Genomic DNA, 16,009 nt, shown 5'->3' on the forward strand with positions numbered 1-16,009 from the left:
CCTCAGCCTTCCAAGGAGCTGGAACTACAGGTGCACGCTACCACGCCCGGCTAATTTTTTGATTTATTGTAGAGATGAGGTCTTGCTTGCCCAGGCGGGTCTCAAACCCACGGGCTCATGCAATCCACTCACCTCAGCCTCTCAGATTATAGGCTGAGCCACCAAGCCCACCTTGATTTTACAATTTCTAAGGTGGGCAAACATTTAAGACTTAAATTTAGAACCAACCGCCATCTTTCTTAATTGTGGAATTCTTGCTGACAACAATGAATGAGATGCAGCAGCCACTGCAGCTGCCTCTTCCTCAGTTTTGTGCAGAACTGCTCTCCCTTTCCCAAGATCACAGGAAATTACTCACCCTGAAGGCCAAATGATGTCATAGTGCAGAACGCAAATCTGATGCATCTTCCGGCCACAATCCTTGCAATCAACGAAACTAGGAGACAGAGAAGGTGCACTGTTAGGCACATTGAATCACATACTTGCAGGAGCCTATGTGTGCATCCACTCTTTGTTCTCTGGGCTTCTTTCTGTACCATTGACAATAATGCATGTGTTGATTCAGCTGCATTTTTCAATGCATCCATATGATATTTTCTATAGGAAAAGCTGACCTTACCCTTCTTTGTACAAGTGCTTCATTCTTCTTTTCTCTCAATTTCCCTTCACAACCACAAATAAAATTTTAGTTTTAAAAGTTACTACGACAAAGGCATGTTTTACAGGCCAGTATTTCTGGCATTGCTACATATTTAAGATCAATGCTTTCTTTAGGTGATTTCACATGCCTAAACTAATTTTAAAAAACTAAGGAATAATACTTTTAGTGTTATATAAACTCTTGCTCTGAAGTCTAAAATTGTCTCAGATATTGATGGGAAACATGGTCACAGAGCAGGCACACTGGGCCTGAGGCACAGAAAGCACCTGTTCTGAGCCAGTAATAAAGGGTGGAAAAGCATCAAGCCTACTGCTAAATCAGCCAGGCTTTATTTGAGCAAACACTGGCAAAGCAAGAGATGGAACACCCATTCCCCCACGAACCACTCCTCATATGCCTCTGCAGCAGCCTACAACTCTGTCAAGCCAGGGTTCTGTCATCTCCAGGAACCGCTTCACTTGGGAACCAAGATGCTGAGGTCAAAACTGTTTTGTTGGTGCCTTCCTGACTGCCACCACAACTCACACCTCCTAGAAGGGTCAAGGGAGTAGACTAGAAGGTATCACAGCTCCCCTAAATGTTCCTCAGTTCAGGTTCTTCTGTAGCGTGACCCATGCTCTTGCCACAGATGGCATGTCCCTTTATCTTTCCACTGCACAGGCTATGCAAGCTTTCAGTCATGACTCTACCCTAACCCAGCTTCTCTGCTCCTGTTCTGTTGGAGGGAAACACACACACACACACACACACATACATACAACTATGTAAAACACAGCAGCACCAGGTCACGGTCCTCCAGCACTCCCATCCTGAGGCTTTCTCTCCCTTCCACATGGCGGCTGCGCTGAAGCTTCATCACTCTTTTCCTCCAGTGCAGCCAACCTCCACCAGCCCTAACTCTGAACTCAGACACTGAGCTCATCCTCTACACTAAGAATTTCAAAGGTTGGCAGGCAAAACTCCCTTGATTCCTATGCCACCTCTAAAAACCCCCTCCTCTCGACTCTTCCCTCTCATGCCAGGGAAAAGGAATGTTAAAGAAGCATGCTACATATCCTAGTCCCCATGATATCAACTTCGAATTTCATCCTCTCCTGCTCGCAATTATTATTGACCGGTTGACTGGCTCCCATTCCCTCAGCCTCCATAGTGTAGCCTCTTCTGACACTGGAAGGTCAGGCTGCAGAACACAGTCTTAGTACTTAAGAACACAGGTTCTTACTTTAGAGTTCAGGTTTCAACTTCCCATCCTGGTTGCTTGCTGCTTTAAGTCTCCTAACTAGTTTCCTCTTTTCTTTTGAATTGGAGTCTCACTCACAGCCACTGCAGCCTTGACTTGCTGGGTTTAGGTGATCCTTTCACCCCAGTCTTCCAAGTAGCTGGAACCACAGGCATGCGCCACCATGCGCTGCTAATTTTTGATTTATTGTAGGAATGAGGTTTCTCCATGTTGTTCAGACTGGTCTCAAATTCCTGAGGTCAGACACTCCACTGGCCTCCACTTCCCAAAATGCTGGGATTACAGGTGTGAGCCACTGCACCCAGCTCCTAACTAGCTTCTTTACTAGAGATCAACGTCTTTTCCTCTTCTGATCAATTCATCTCACAGATCAAAGGTGATCTTTTTATACAAACCAATGTTGTGCTTTAAAACCTCCCCAGCCTATAGGATAAAATCTAAATGTCCAAAACAAACAAATACAAAAATACAAAAAACAAAAAATAATCCCAGTTAAACGGTCCTTTACGTAGTGCCCTGACTGCCTCTTGTAGGGCTCTTCACCCACATTTCCTACCTATGAACCACTCAAACTGCTTGTAGTTTTGATGAACATCCTGTCTTTTCTTCATTCCTTTGTGTCTAGAATACTTTGCACCTCCCTGAAACACCTGCTTACAGGAAGCAGAGCTCAGCTGTGGCGATGACACTCTGCCCAGGCTAGGGCCCTTGCTTCACTCATGCCATCTCCTGCTGAAGAGTCTGCACTGTGATCCATCTGTCTCTAAACTACAAACAGCTGGAAGAAGGAGACCCCAATACCTGGCACCTAGTATTTGAATGCAATGTATTTTGAAATAAATTGTGATGAAAGTAAAACACTGTGCAGGGGAAGACATAATGTGAAAAGGGAGGTGGAAAATCAGGAAAAAACAACCCACTAGTCACTAGAGGCTCTGCACCCCCCTACTCTTATCCAAGATGATAGCTATAGTATTTAATGTAATCCTCACACCTGGGTGCCAGGTAGCAGTAGAGACAAAGTAATCTGCCAAAAGTTAAGTTAGGTTTCTAGATGTGGCCTGGGTGAAAAGACTGTGCGTCACTGCAGCCACTGGCCTCCCTGGAGCAGGAGGGTTGGGCCAGGAAGGCAGGACCGATTTCTCAGCTTCAGATAGTCCACACTTCTCAATTACCCAACACTGCTGAAGTCTATGCTCATCATACAGCCTAGGCAGGCATTCACTACAGGGACAGAAAACAGCTGGTATTGCCGTGTATCTAGGTATCCTCAGGACTTTACTTTGGGGACCTCAAAGGAAGCTACCTCACAGAAGGAGCTCTGAAGTGCCTTACAGCTATTACAAAGCAAGTTTTGCAATTATCACAGTAGAAAAGTCAAGCATTTTACAACAGTTTTTGAAAATACAATATACCAAACACAGTGGTGAGACCATATGCTACTAAACTTTATAATATTTACTTTTAGAAAGTGTTTTTTGTTTTTTTTTTTTTGAGTTGGAGTCTCACTCTGTGGCCCAGACTGGAGTGCAGTGGCCACTCCCGGCCACCGCAGCCTCGACCTGCTGGGCTCCGGCGATCCTTCCACCTCAGCCTTCCGAGTAGCCGGAATTACAGGCGCGCGCTACCATGCCTGGCTGATTTTTTGATTTATTGTAGAGATGAGGTCTCGCTGCCCAAGCGGGTCTCGAACCCGTGGGCTCAGGCAATCCACTCACCTCAGCCTTCCAAAGGCATGGGATTACAGGCTGAGCCACCGAGCCTGGCTTTTTTTTTTTTTTTAAAGATAGCAGGATTTATTAAGAAGACAGAAGAGCTCCCACAGTGGGAGGGACCCGATGCAGTTGCCTAGAAAGTGGTTTTTAAGAGATCTTCTTACTGATATTTCCCTTTAAATGATACTAGTACTACTCCTCCATCAACTAGTCCTACTTTTGGTCTAAAGATTCACACTAAATGATTTCTTAAAGACACACATGTCTAAAATATTAGAGAGGTTCTAACAGAACTAAAACATTCATCAAATCTTAACATGGTTAAAATTCAGTAACTGGAAACCATGTTACAGAGACATATGTATTTTGTGTGAGTTAAAAAAGAATCTATATCTAAAAGATAACTTCACACAAGAAATTTCACTTAGGGTAATATATTTCAAATATTTTCTTCCATAATCCAATCATAAGGAGTAGCTTTCCTGATCTGAAATCAAAATTAACAGTCAAAAAGAAGTAGCTGTGTACTCACGGTTCGGGGTCTAAGGTATCATTTTTCTTCTTTTCAAACTGATCCTTTGAAATTGTCCTTGTTTAAAAAACAAAAAGAAAAAATTCGGTATTAACTAAAATTTATTTGTTAAGCATAAATTAAAGGGCCTCTGGAATATTTTATTTTTTTTTTTGAGTTAGGTTCTCACTCTGTCACCCAGAATCCAGTGCAGTGGCATGATCATGGCTCACTGTAGCCTCGACTTCCTGGACTCAGGCAATCCTTCTGTCTCGGTCTCCTAAGTAGTTAAGATGACAAGGCGCATACCACCACGCCCAGCTAATTTTTTAATTTATTTTTTGTAGAGATGAGGTCTTACTATGTTGCCCAGGCTGGTCTTGAACTCCTGGGCTCAAGCAATCCTCCCACTTCAGTCTCCCAAAGTAAGCCACCATTCCCAGCCAGGTCTCTGGAATATTATTTTGTAACCAGTTCTTCAAATAAAAATAACTGGTGATCAGCTGAAATCTCAACTACATGTAATGATGGAATAAACATAAAATTTAATTCCAGCCAGGCTCGGTGGCTCAGCCTGTAATCCCGTGCCTTTGGGAGGCTGAGGTGAGTGGATTGCCTGAGCCTGTGAGTTCGAGACCTGCCTGGGCAGCGAGAGCTCATCTCTACAATAAATCAAAAAATCAGCCGGGCGTGGAAGCGCATGCCTGTAATTCCGGCTACTTGGAAGGTTGAGGCAGAAGGATCGCCGGAGCCCAGCAGGTCGAGGCTGCGGTGGCCAGGAGTGGCCACTGCACTCCAGTCTGGGCGACAGAGTGAGATTCCAACTCAAAAAAAAAAAAAAATTAATTCCACAGAAAGCACTACCAATTATTTTTCCACATAGTTAACTACTATTTATTTTCCACATAGTGTCTTTCTTGGAATATTTACTCCCAACTACTATCAGCATTTACTGTAAGATTAAATTTTTAAAAGTCAAATATAAAGGCAAAATTGTGTTGAGATTCAAACTTGTTAATTTTCAATCAAATCTATAGGGTGATGGCTACTGAATTTGACTGATATTGATGTAGCCAATTCTTTTAATTACAATATTTCCTCAACACAACAAGGCCAGTATCCACTTGGAGATACTTTACTTATTCTGAAAGGGCTGGCCATTTGGATTTCCACTGTCCTTTGTTATGATCAGTGTAGATGCCAAATACTTCTAATTAACAGAATTATACAAACTAATTATTAATCACATAATTAGACCAAAAATTAGGATGACAAGGGAAATAAAAATAAACTGAAAATTTCAATCCCTTTGGTTTATCTGTCTTACAAGTAGCTAGGCTTGTTCTGTGTTCGAATAAAATAAAATGCTAGAAACTGATTCTGTGGCAGAGCCTTCCTGAGTGTATGGGGAGTGGGGTGGGTCACACTGCACCTAGACTTCTAGGATGGCAAGAATCATGGAAGACTGGGAAATCCAGTCTGGAGAAAACAAAGTACCCCAAAACACTGGCAGACCTGGGCAGATGTGGTGGCTGGCAGACGTTTTCTTTTTTTGTATCTAAAAAAGCATATAAATAAGTTGATAATCCAAAACGAGCATTTGCTTTTTCTTGCCACACTCTGGCCATTCCATCACTCAAATGTAACCCCATCAGAGGAAAAACACTGGGATGGAAAAGGTTAACCTAGAGCAGGAATGAACCAATAAACTCAGACCTGGCTACTATGGAGTTAGTGAGCAAAAGCTAAACCACCAGAGAGGAAGACACATTTACATGTTAAACCAGAAAATAGGTCTGGAGAACACTAGAATCTCATTCATCTGCATTCGAGCTCAACAACTTAAAGGATGGAGGTTTCCGCGGAAGATAAACTAAATGTAAAAGATGGGGCATGTACACAAAACTCACTTTTTGCTACTGCCAGTTCTGTAAATAGGGCTACCTGGTTTCTTAGGTGCAACTGAAAATTCACAATTTTCCCAGAGATTGACAGTCGGTAGGAAAAAGCAATTCTTTTAGACCATTGCCTTGAATGGAGAAAGAAGGTAGAGGTGGCACTGGGCTTCAGCTAAAACATCTACATTGCTCAGCACAGATGTGTATGTATACATGTTCAAATTAAACTTGAACATAGTCAATATGAAAAAACACACTGTACAAAAGTCAAAATGGCAGTGGTGCTTCCCTTTTATTCATGGACAAGAGGGAAAAAACAGTTAAGGCTACCCCCTCACTCCCACAATGACAAGATGGTACTTACGTCTGGGGTTGTGAAGGGTCGTCACCCAGGGTCACATTCTCGCCCTGGATCTCTGTGAAACACTTCTCACAGAAATGATACCTGTCAGCAAGAAGGCCATACTTGGGTGAACTGGTCCATCATAACACACAGCCACCCAAGCAACGAAGCCACCAATCAGAGCAGGGCAGAGCACCACGACGAAGGGGGGGCGTTGTTGGTTGATTGATGGGTCAGTGAGGACAATGAAAGGAACAGGGGGCAGGTGGGGAGGGGCAGGATTAGAGAACAGGGAAGGGAACAAATAGCACAGACATAAAAGTAAGACGCAAACACCAAGACAACACAGAGCAGAAAGCCAAGGCAAAGCATTGATTAGCATTCGGTCTCATTGCACACGTCACAGGCCATCATCACTAACAACGACAGACTTGGTCCGGCTCCAAGAGGCAAATGTTTTCAAAGAGTTGATAATACTAGAATTGCATGGAGCCTAAATTTAGGAATCTGAATTTTGTTATTACTCAGACAAAGTCAAATATAACTGCAGGGTTTGAGATGGAAAAATTTTCTTGAACAAAACAGTCTGACAAAAGGCCTTCAAAAAAGCAATTTAAACAGAAATAGCTTTATTTTTCAAAATGGAAACTTTATGCTTCACAGCAATGCAGAGATTTATTTCTGGTATTAAGCCAGATCTTTAGATGTATGATAATGTTGAGCACCCAGAACTGGTTTTAATTTTTTCCTGTTAATCACTCAGTTAATTGTATTACAATACAAATGAAACCAAATCCATATTCTGACAAACATTTAACAGAAATGTAGTCGGGGTCAAAGACTTTCCACTCATTTATCAATCAGAATATACAGAGAAAAAAAACGGAGATATATTGTATAAAAATACAATATATGTAAATCCAAGAACAATCTTAAAGACTTTTAAAATTCAATTCTAAGCTTTGATTTGAAACTTTTGGTACTGAGACCAATCATTCATCAATCCCAGATAGTCAGCCAATGACCATTCTGACTTAGTGGCAATCCAAATGAAGCAAATTTAGAGTTAATCTTTAAAGAACAATCTGCATTTGAGAAATTATCCATCGCCCCAATTTCTTGTAAGATAATACAGAGCCTAGGCTCAAGCTACCAAATAAGAACAATTAAAACAAAAATTATTAAATGTTTGGAAAGGACATAAATGAGAAATCAACAAAAATGCAGGCTGATGCTGCATAAAACAGGGTGAGCACACAAGGATACTGTAAAAATAAACAAGCTGATGGAGGTGAATTACACAAGCAAAAAGAATGAGTATAAAGTAGCGATGGCAGCACAATAAAATGCAATTTTAGTGCTCAAAGCTACATCTACAAGATGCCGAGAAGGATTAGTAATAAAAACACTGTGACAAGACTCAGAGTGCCACGCTGAACCACCAAGTGCAGAACGGGACGCAGCAGCTGTGGGCTCACTCACTCACTCACTCACTCACACAGCTACAGGTGACTGAGGTGTGGGTCACCATGTGGCCAGTTTGTCTTCATTACCACTAGGACAGGTTCCCCACAAGTCCCAATTCTAATCTTAAATACATTGAGCATTTGTCTATTATAGTTCACTAACCAAAGACATACAGGAGGGATTTTTTTTTTTGAAAGCAGGATTTATTGAGAGGACAGGAAAGCTCCCAGAGTGGGAGGGGCCTGAGAGGGTTACCCCATACAGGAAATTTTAAAGCATAAAACTTCGAAGCAGGCACAACATCTCAAGATGATCCCATTTTTTTCATTTGGTTGATGAAGCACATGACAGATTCAGTGCAGGTAACAAGTGGATTAATGAAGTGTCTTGCTGGGACTAATTTATTTGGGATCAATTAATAAATTCCACCAAGATTAAACTTTGACCAGGAATAGGCAGATGAATATTTAAAAATATTTTTTTTCCCCGAATGAACTGTAGCAATATTCTGTTCATTCACTATTTTGTAAATGTCCTAAAATGCTGTATTGAAAAGAATTTCTATGTGCAGGAGGGCATGGTCATCAATGGCGAGAAGGCATTAAAGTACAAAAACTATAAACCAATTCAGTAGTAAACAAAACAATATGCAAAAAGACATCCCCTTGACATCAAATACTTCTCTTTAAAAAACACAACTCAGAATAGAGTGCTCCATTCAAAATACCAACAAATACGTAGCACTATGAGCCAGCTAGAAGAAACTGTGGAACACATTCTGAAATGAAATTACCACCATAATCACATGTGAGTCTAAATGATTTTAAAATCCTGGATAAATTCTTTGCTTTTATTTAAGCAGGACATGAAGCCCAGCAATATCCAGGAAACAAGAACCATAAACCCATCATTTTCCCACAGAGGAGACTGACACAGAAGGAGGCACTGATGATTGAATGGCAGTCCCTGGAGCAACCAAGAAACTGAGGCTCTCCCTGTGTGACCAACTCCCACCCCAGAAATCTCAGGATCAGCACTTGGGTAGGACAGAATGTCAACAGATGCCACGTGTGTCCCAAAACACTGTCGGAGAAAGGTTCATGTTCCCGGATGAGATGAGGAGAGACCTGTAGTTTCACTTCATTACCCTTCTGAAAGGGTACCCATCTGAAAGATGAAGATAGTGCACAAAATGGGAGTAGTCGCCTATCTAGTAAAATCAGCTAACGCTACCTTGGCAATCAATGGGTGACAGATGTTAATCTCAGGCTGCCCCTACCTTATTACCTAGTTCACACTTTATTCTCCCTGGAAATACATAAAGCTTCAGAAATTCACTTTTCAACCATAAGAGCCTAGATGACATTCTGCCTTGCATGAAGGAAGCAGTCTGATGAATATGGAATTGTAAAGGAGAAATACTTGACATAATCCAATGATGATTCATATCTAGGTTGCTAACGTTAGCACAATGTAGCTGTACAGTTTATCTGTAAGGGTAATTTAATATATGGAGTAAGTTTTCAAATGCAGATTGTTTTAAGTACCTTATATCAGTATCTATGAATAATTGGAATATCTATAGATAATAAGGGTATCTATAGATAATAAGGGTATTATCTATAGATACTAATTGGAAAAGCTATAGAACAGTTTTACCAACATAAATTGCTTTCAAATTTTCAAAGTATGAGAACACTAGCTTATATCTTAAAATTTCACTTGTTTAAATAATCTGTAGTATTTTCTATTGTTTTAAGTGCCCAAACAGTTTAGGACTACAAGTGCAAAAAAAAATCTGTAAGAACACCACAGTGTTCATAAATAGTCAAAATTGAAAACAAAAATGCAAGCAGTCAAAATGTTCACCATAGAATTAGGCCACTGCTTTCTTAGAATTACATCATGTTAATCTATTCAAGTACAGTAACTTAGAGAGTATACCTTATTAGATCAGCTGAGGGGAGCTAGGCCTATGTTTTAAAATGTTTAATTAGTAAATTAGAATTCCTTTATTTGCACTTCTCTTAAGAAAAATACACTACTTTGTTTAGCAAAAATGAAGTTCTATATAGAATTCAATTGGACATTTCAGACCTTTCAAAATTGTCCAGAGTTTGCATTCCATCAATGATTCCCTGGATCCTAACAATTCTATTTAACTTTAATTGCTCTTAACTTACATGGCCAAAATCTGTGCAAATCAGTAAAAGAAGGGTTGCAAAAGGAAACCAACAATGAAAGGGCTTCAAATACCTTAGAGACAGGGGTAAACAATCTGTCTTCCTTCTAGACCAAAATCGTGTGGGTAGCACAGTAGCAAGGATGTCAGTTTTCAGGGAAGAGTTAATATTAACCTGTTCTCTTCAGATAGCATAATCACTATATCTTGCTTGGTACAAAGTACATTCCTAGTCATTATTTCATTGGGGACTTGACAACTCAAGGCTGCCAGGGAAGATACTTCTGTACCTGTATCATGGACATAGTTAAGTTTAACAGGGCTAAAACTATAAATAAAGAGGCCAGAACTTCCGGGAAAACACCAAGTCAATATGGGAGAGTCATAAAGGGGTTATGGTATCATTTTAAACTTTTCCTTAAAATGCCTCTACTAATAAAAGGGGAAGTTCAGACAAAAATTAGACTCCAAATTTAAAACCATTTTCAACAGGACAGTTGTACAGGCTGTACTTCCAGCAGAGCTGCCTGCCCTCTAGGGTCTGACCTCTTACATTACTATTTCACTATGCTGAACAGTATTAGAAGTGGACCAGGCAAGGTGTAGAAACCTTTTTTTGTGTGTCTATAGTTTTTTTAAAAACAGGATTTTAACGGGAATTACTACTTTAAACATGATCACATTTTTTTTTTTAATTAAAAGAAAAACCGGCCAGGCTCTGTGGCTCAGTCTGTAATACCAGCACTTTGGGAGGCCGAGGCGAGTGGACTGCCAGAGCCCGCGGGTATGAGACCCACCTGGGCAACTTGGCAAGACCTCGTCTCTACTATAAATAAAAAATTAGCCAGGTATAGTAGTACACGCCTATAGTTCCAGCTACTTGGAAGACTGGAGCCCAGCAGGTCAAGGCTGTGGTGGCCGGGAGCGTGCCACTGCACTACAGTATGGGCGACAGAGTGAGACTCCAACTCAAAAAAAAAAAAAAGAAAAAGAAAAAGAATGAAAAACCATAATTAGGGGAAAAATCATTTATTTTTTAAAAATTTTTTTAATTTTTTGAGTTGGAGTCTGACTCTGTTGCACAGACTGGAGTGCCCTCGCCTGCTGGGCTCCAGCGATCCTTCCGCCTCAGCCTTCTGAGTAGCCGGAATTACAGGCATGCGCTACCACGCCCGATTTTTTGATTTATTGTAGAGAAGAGGTCTCGCTGCCCAGGCGGGTCTCGAACCCACGGGCTCAGGCAATCCACTCACCTCAGCCTCCCAAAGGCGCGGGATTACAGGCTGAGCCACGGAACCCAGCTAGGAAAAATCATTTAAAAATTCTAAATTTTTCAGGCCTGTGCATATACCTTTGAACAAATATCAAAAAGCCCTCTATTTTCTTTGAACTACTAGAACATATGAAATTACTATGACTAAACAAGAACAAAATAATCAAAACACCAAATCTAATGTTGATGCTTAATACTTGAACTTACAGACAGAATAGGGAAAAGCTCTATCTTGGTCACAAAGTCCAGTTGCCAGTTCATAAAATGGAGGCAATGTTAGTGAATTTGGCCAAGATTCACAACCTGTGCTTCAAGGCATGATGCCCTCAGGCTACAGCAACATTTAGACACTTAAAAGCTATCGATTCAAATAAGCTTAATTTTCAGAACAAGCCCCAAACCACAGAAGATGTATTTATGTGGGGAATCAACAACAAGAAGTATTATTTCACTCTCTATTTCGGACAGGAGACCTATTCTTTGGCTATCTTCATGTTCAAGCAGACCCATCACTCACAAAGCTCTGAAATAGTCATCTTATAACAGGAGGGTTATTCTTGAACTCAATGAAAACACCAGATCTCATTTTATATTGTGTTGCTAATTTCAAATTTAAAAGTGAAAACCACAGATTTTCTTTTTTTCTTAAAGGAAGTAACACTCATGCATGTCCTTCCATTAGACTGATCAGGCTAAATTACCTAAGCAAATATTTGCAGGCAAAATAGTAAAATACAGGTTTTCTACTCTAAATATCTTGAAAAATGCATACCAACCTTTATTAGAGTTACTTTCAACTTCAAATCTTGTTTACAAAACTACATTTTAGAAAGGACATGACTTAACCATGAATATACCTAACCAAGTAGTGTAGCAAAACTTGGCTCTGAGGTTAAATTTTTGCACTATAAAAGTATGCTGTATAATTAAGAGGCCGTGGGCTTATCTGAGTGACTAAAAAGCACTGAAACTGGGGTACTTTTTATTGGAACTTCAGGAAAGAAATAATATACTCTGGCTATAATCAGATAAGCACACCTTGCCCTAAGACCTTCCAGGTATGCCCCATAATGCAGGAAACTGCTGGATGCTTACCTATTCTGGTAACTGTAGTAGGCAGCATCACGAGGAATTGTACACAGCTGCTTCCCATAGCAGCACAAAGTCTGTGGGGAAAATTCATACTGCAAAAACAAAGGAAAAATACTTTATTTAAAGACTTTTGGTATAAAAATGAGACAGAATGAGTATAGCACTGGCTCTAAGAGATATCAGACAGATGATGGCATAGGGGCAGCCAGAAAGGCTTCACCCACAGCCTGCCCCAGTAAGCACCTCTAGCTTTGACTACCCATCACATCATTTTGGGCATTAACTGTGTCACAAGAGACTAGACTGTACATGTGTACTCCCAGCACATAGGTGTGGTCAGAAGCCTGGGTCTCCTGTATTAGTACACTAATAATACCCTTTTGGCGGAAATCACCCAAGAAAATTCACTTTCCAAAAAAACTTTAAAACTATACCTTGCGTCCACAGCAATATCCAAGGGACTGCATGACAGGGTCAATTTCTTGCTCAAAGACCTCTGCGAGTTTACTGCAAAACTTATAGACCCGGGACGTCTTACGATTGTAGAGCCAGGCATTGTTGAACATAAGCCAGACATCATCCACATACTGCCAGGGTTCTTGATACTGTCCTGTATCTAACTTCCGTTTGATGGTGGAAAGGTCCATAGGATTCTTCACAATGTCAAAATAATCCTTAAAAACAAAATGGCCTTAGTCTAGCAGATCCCCCAAATTCCAAATGCCAGCTTTACCTGGCAGCTTTATCTTAAGATACGATAGAAACTAGAACTACTTCTGTTCCCAACAGAAATGAATGGGAATTGAAATGAAAATAACCTCTGATGTTCCTCTGATTTTGCTCACTGAAATTGTAATTAATATTTTCAAGTATGATCAAATTACTTCAAAGGCAAAGTTGAGGAAAAATGTTAAAAAGATATTTAATACATTTAAAAATAAGTATTTTAATACAGTGAATTGAAACAATGAGTAAATTTATCAGACAGTGTGTATTTCTAAAGCTCCACTCTTGATCAAAGCCAGCAAAACAAAATCCCAAGACAAATAATAAATACAAAACCTAAGTACTGCTACATAGAATCTATTGTGTCCTTTGCAAGACTACCCAAGGAGCAGAGAGGGATCAGGTAGTTTATAAATGCCACTTGTCAATTCTTTTAGACAAAGGTTACACAAAGTCCCAAATATAAAGTAAGGTCTCAGGGGGTGCATGCTTCCCTGCATCTTGGTGCACCCACCCACACACTTGGGGCTTCATAGACAGGTGAAACAGAATGAAATAAACATTCTCACTGATAACCATTAACAGACAACAGCTTTTTATATTAGGAGAAAAATCTTCAAAGCAATGGGGTTACTTTTATCCAATGTCAAGAGCTAACACAATGGACATTCAAGAGTTACACTGGTAAAGTTGTGATAAATTTTTACAGTATTAACTTACTGGAATTCCTAGGAGCTGGGGATCTACAGGCTGCCGGAAAGGTAAGGACTCTGGATCCTGTCGATATAGTGCTTCTAGTGTCGGCATGAGGGCCTGGCGTAACTCTTCTGGTTTAAAGACTGCAGTTAGACAACATCACAAAGACTTTATGTATAAGATGCTCAGATTCTTCCTGCTTCACACTTAAAACAGAAGGCTAGTGCCACTATCTTCCAGCTATGAAGTTCCTAAGGCATTCGTGGGGCTTTCGCCCATCAGCACAAGAGCCCATGGACTAGAGCTACCATTCAGGGCAACTGAAAACACAAGTTTTACAGCTTCTAAAAACTGCATATGGGTCATGAGGCAAAATACAACACTGAGAAGTCTGCTTCTTCCATGAAAGTTTCCAACATTAAAAAATGTGCCAAAATAGAAAATAAAGACAACTCCCAAATCTGGTACACTGATCAAACTGGGTGGTAAATAAAGCCATTTCACTGGAAGGGACCTTAAAAGATCCTCTGGTGAAAGCTTCCTGTCCTAGGCTTAATTAAATTCAGGTCACCTGAGACAAGTGATTTTGAGTTACAATCTCATAAGTATATACAGTAATAAGCTACAAAAGTATTTTTCTAAAAAGTTCTATACTATTGTCCCCCACACTTAAAAATGTCAATGTCTCCAACCCTTCAGCCATCCTATTTTCTACTGCACTTTCTGTTGTCACCAATTCAAGAATAAATACTGCTGTAAATACATTCAACATGGTATAGTCATACAAAACCTCAATGAGTTTGAATGGTGTGGGAACATGCACCGGATGAACAACCCAGAGCAGGAGGCAGGTGAGTCATCAGGTGCTGTGTTGACCTCACTTTGCTCACATATACTCTTTCACACAGAAAAATGACTAGAGGCAAATATGTCTAAGAGTTTTGATAACAAGTTGTAAGTGATGCAAATTTTCTTCGTGTTTTTTGTATCTGGATAAGATTTTTGGCTGGGCTCAGTGGCTCAAGTCTGTAATACCAGCGCTTTGGGAGGCCGAAGCGAATGGACTGCCTGAGCCCGTGGGTTTGAGACTCACCCGGGCAACTTGGGGAGACCTCATCTCTACAATAAATCAAAAAAATTAGCCGGGTGTGGTAGCGCACGCCTGTAGTTCCGGCTACTTGGAAGGCTAAAGCTGAAGGATTGCCAGAGCCCAGCAGGCTGAGGCTGCAGTGGCCGGGAGCATGGCACTGCACTCCAGTCTGGGCGACAGAGTGAGACTCCAACTCAAAAATAAAAATAAAAAAAGATCTTCCACAATAGATAAGTAGTAAACTAGAATTTAAAAATCAGATTAAAATATGGTAAGCGTTTAATGTTCCAGCTAGAAAGTGGCATGCATTGGGTATAAGGGCCTGTCATCATTTCTGTCTGGGTTGGGAGTGGTTTAACTTGCCAAATTCTGGAAAGCACTATCTGATTTCCATCAGCTCAAAATAAAGGTGAAAGGAGAAATCCAACTTAACTCCCTCACATTACAGATGACAACAGCACCAAGAATTTTCCCCAGCGTTCAATCCCATCAGAGCTGGAGGCCTATTCAGTCTCTTGACCAACCTCAGCAGATACTGCTTCCTAAGACACCTGGCTGTTTTAGACTTCAGACTGCTGCTTGAGGTCTGGTCAAGCAGGTAAAAATCTAAACACAGCACCTCCCAGGCACACATTCCCCAGCACTTGAAAGTGAGAGGGTCCAGTCTAGTGAGCCAGTGTGCCCTCCAGCAGTGGCAGAAACACAGGCAGGCACATTCTTGCTTCCTGCTGACTCCTATCTTCTATTCAACTTTATATAGAGATGAAGCAGCATTTGGTATTCTTAGAACTCTGAAGAAAAGAATTTCTTTAAGAAAAGAATTATTAGCCGGGTGCGATGGCTCATGCCTGTAATCCCAGCACTTTCGGAGGTGAGAAGATTACCTGAGTCCAGGGGTTAAAGGCCAGTGTAGGCAACCTGGCAAGACCTCATCTCAACAATAAATCAAAAAATTAGCTGGATGTGGTGGTGCGTACCTGTGGTTCCAGCTACTTAGAAGGCTGAGGTGGGTGGATCACCTGAGCCCATCAGGTCAAGGCTATGGTAGCCATGAGTATATCACTATACTCCAGCCTAGGTAATAAAGTGCAACTCAGATTCGAAAGGAAAAGGGA

At 40.8% G+C, this 16,009-nt stretch overlaps 1 protein-coding gene across 2 annotated transcripts in view; it reads right to left on the reverse strand.

The window, feature by feature from the left end:
* Window positions 1-16,009, reverse strand: part of CREBBP (CREB binding protein) — a 124,459-nt gene that overhangs the window by 20,436 nt on the left and 88,014 nt on the right. For both annotated transcript variants that reach the window (XM_021719092.1, XM_008071123.1), the window contains 6 exons: window positions 13,829-13,947; window positions 12,817-13,056; window positions 12,386-12,474; window positions 6,390-6,470; window positions 4,149-4,205; window positions 359-436 (listed from right to left, as the gene is read on the reverse strand). In XM_021719092.1, the coding sequence (XP_021574767.1) occupies window positions 359-436; window positions 4,149-4,205; window positions 6,390-6,470; window positions 12,386-12,474; window positions 12,817-13,056; window positions 13,829-13,947 (664 nt within the window). The remainder of the gene's footprint in view (window positions 1-358; window positions 437-4,148; window positions 4,206-6,389; window positions 6,471-12,385; window positions 12,475-12,816; window positions 13,057-13,828; window positions 13,948-16,009) is intronic.

The sequence above is a fragment of the Carlito syrichta genome, unplaced genomic scaffold (genome assembly GCF_000164805.1).
Source record: "Carlito syrichta isolate Samal-C Ts95f unplaced genomic scaffold, Tarsius_syrichta-2.0.1 Scaffold314117, whole genome shotgun sequence".
NCBI lineage: Eukaryota > Metazoa > Chordata > Mammalia > Primates > Tarsiidae > Carlito > Carlito syrichta.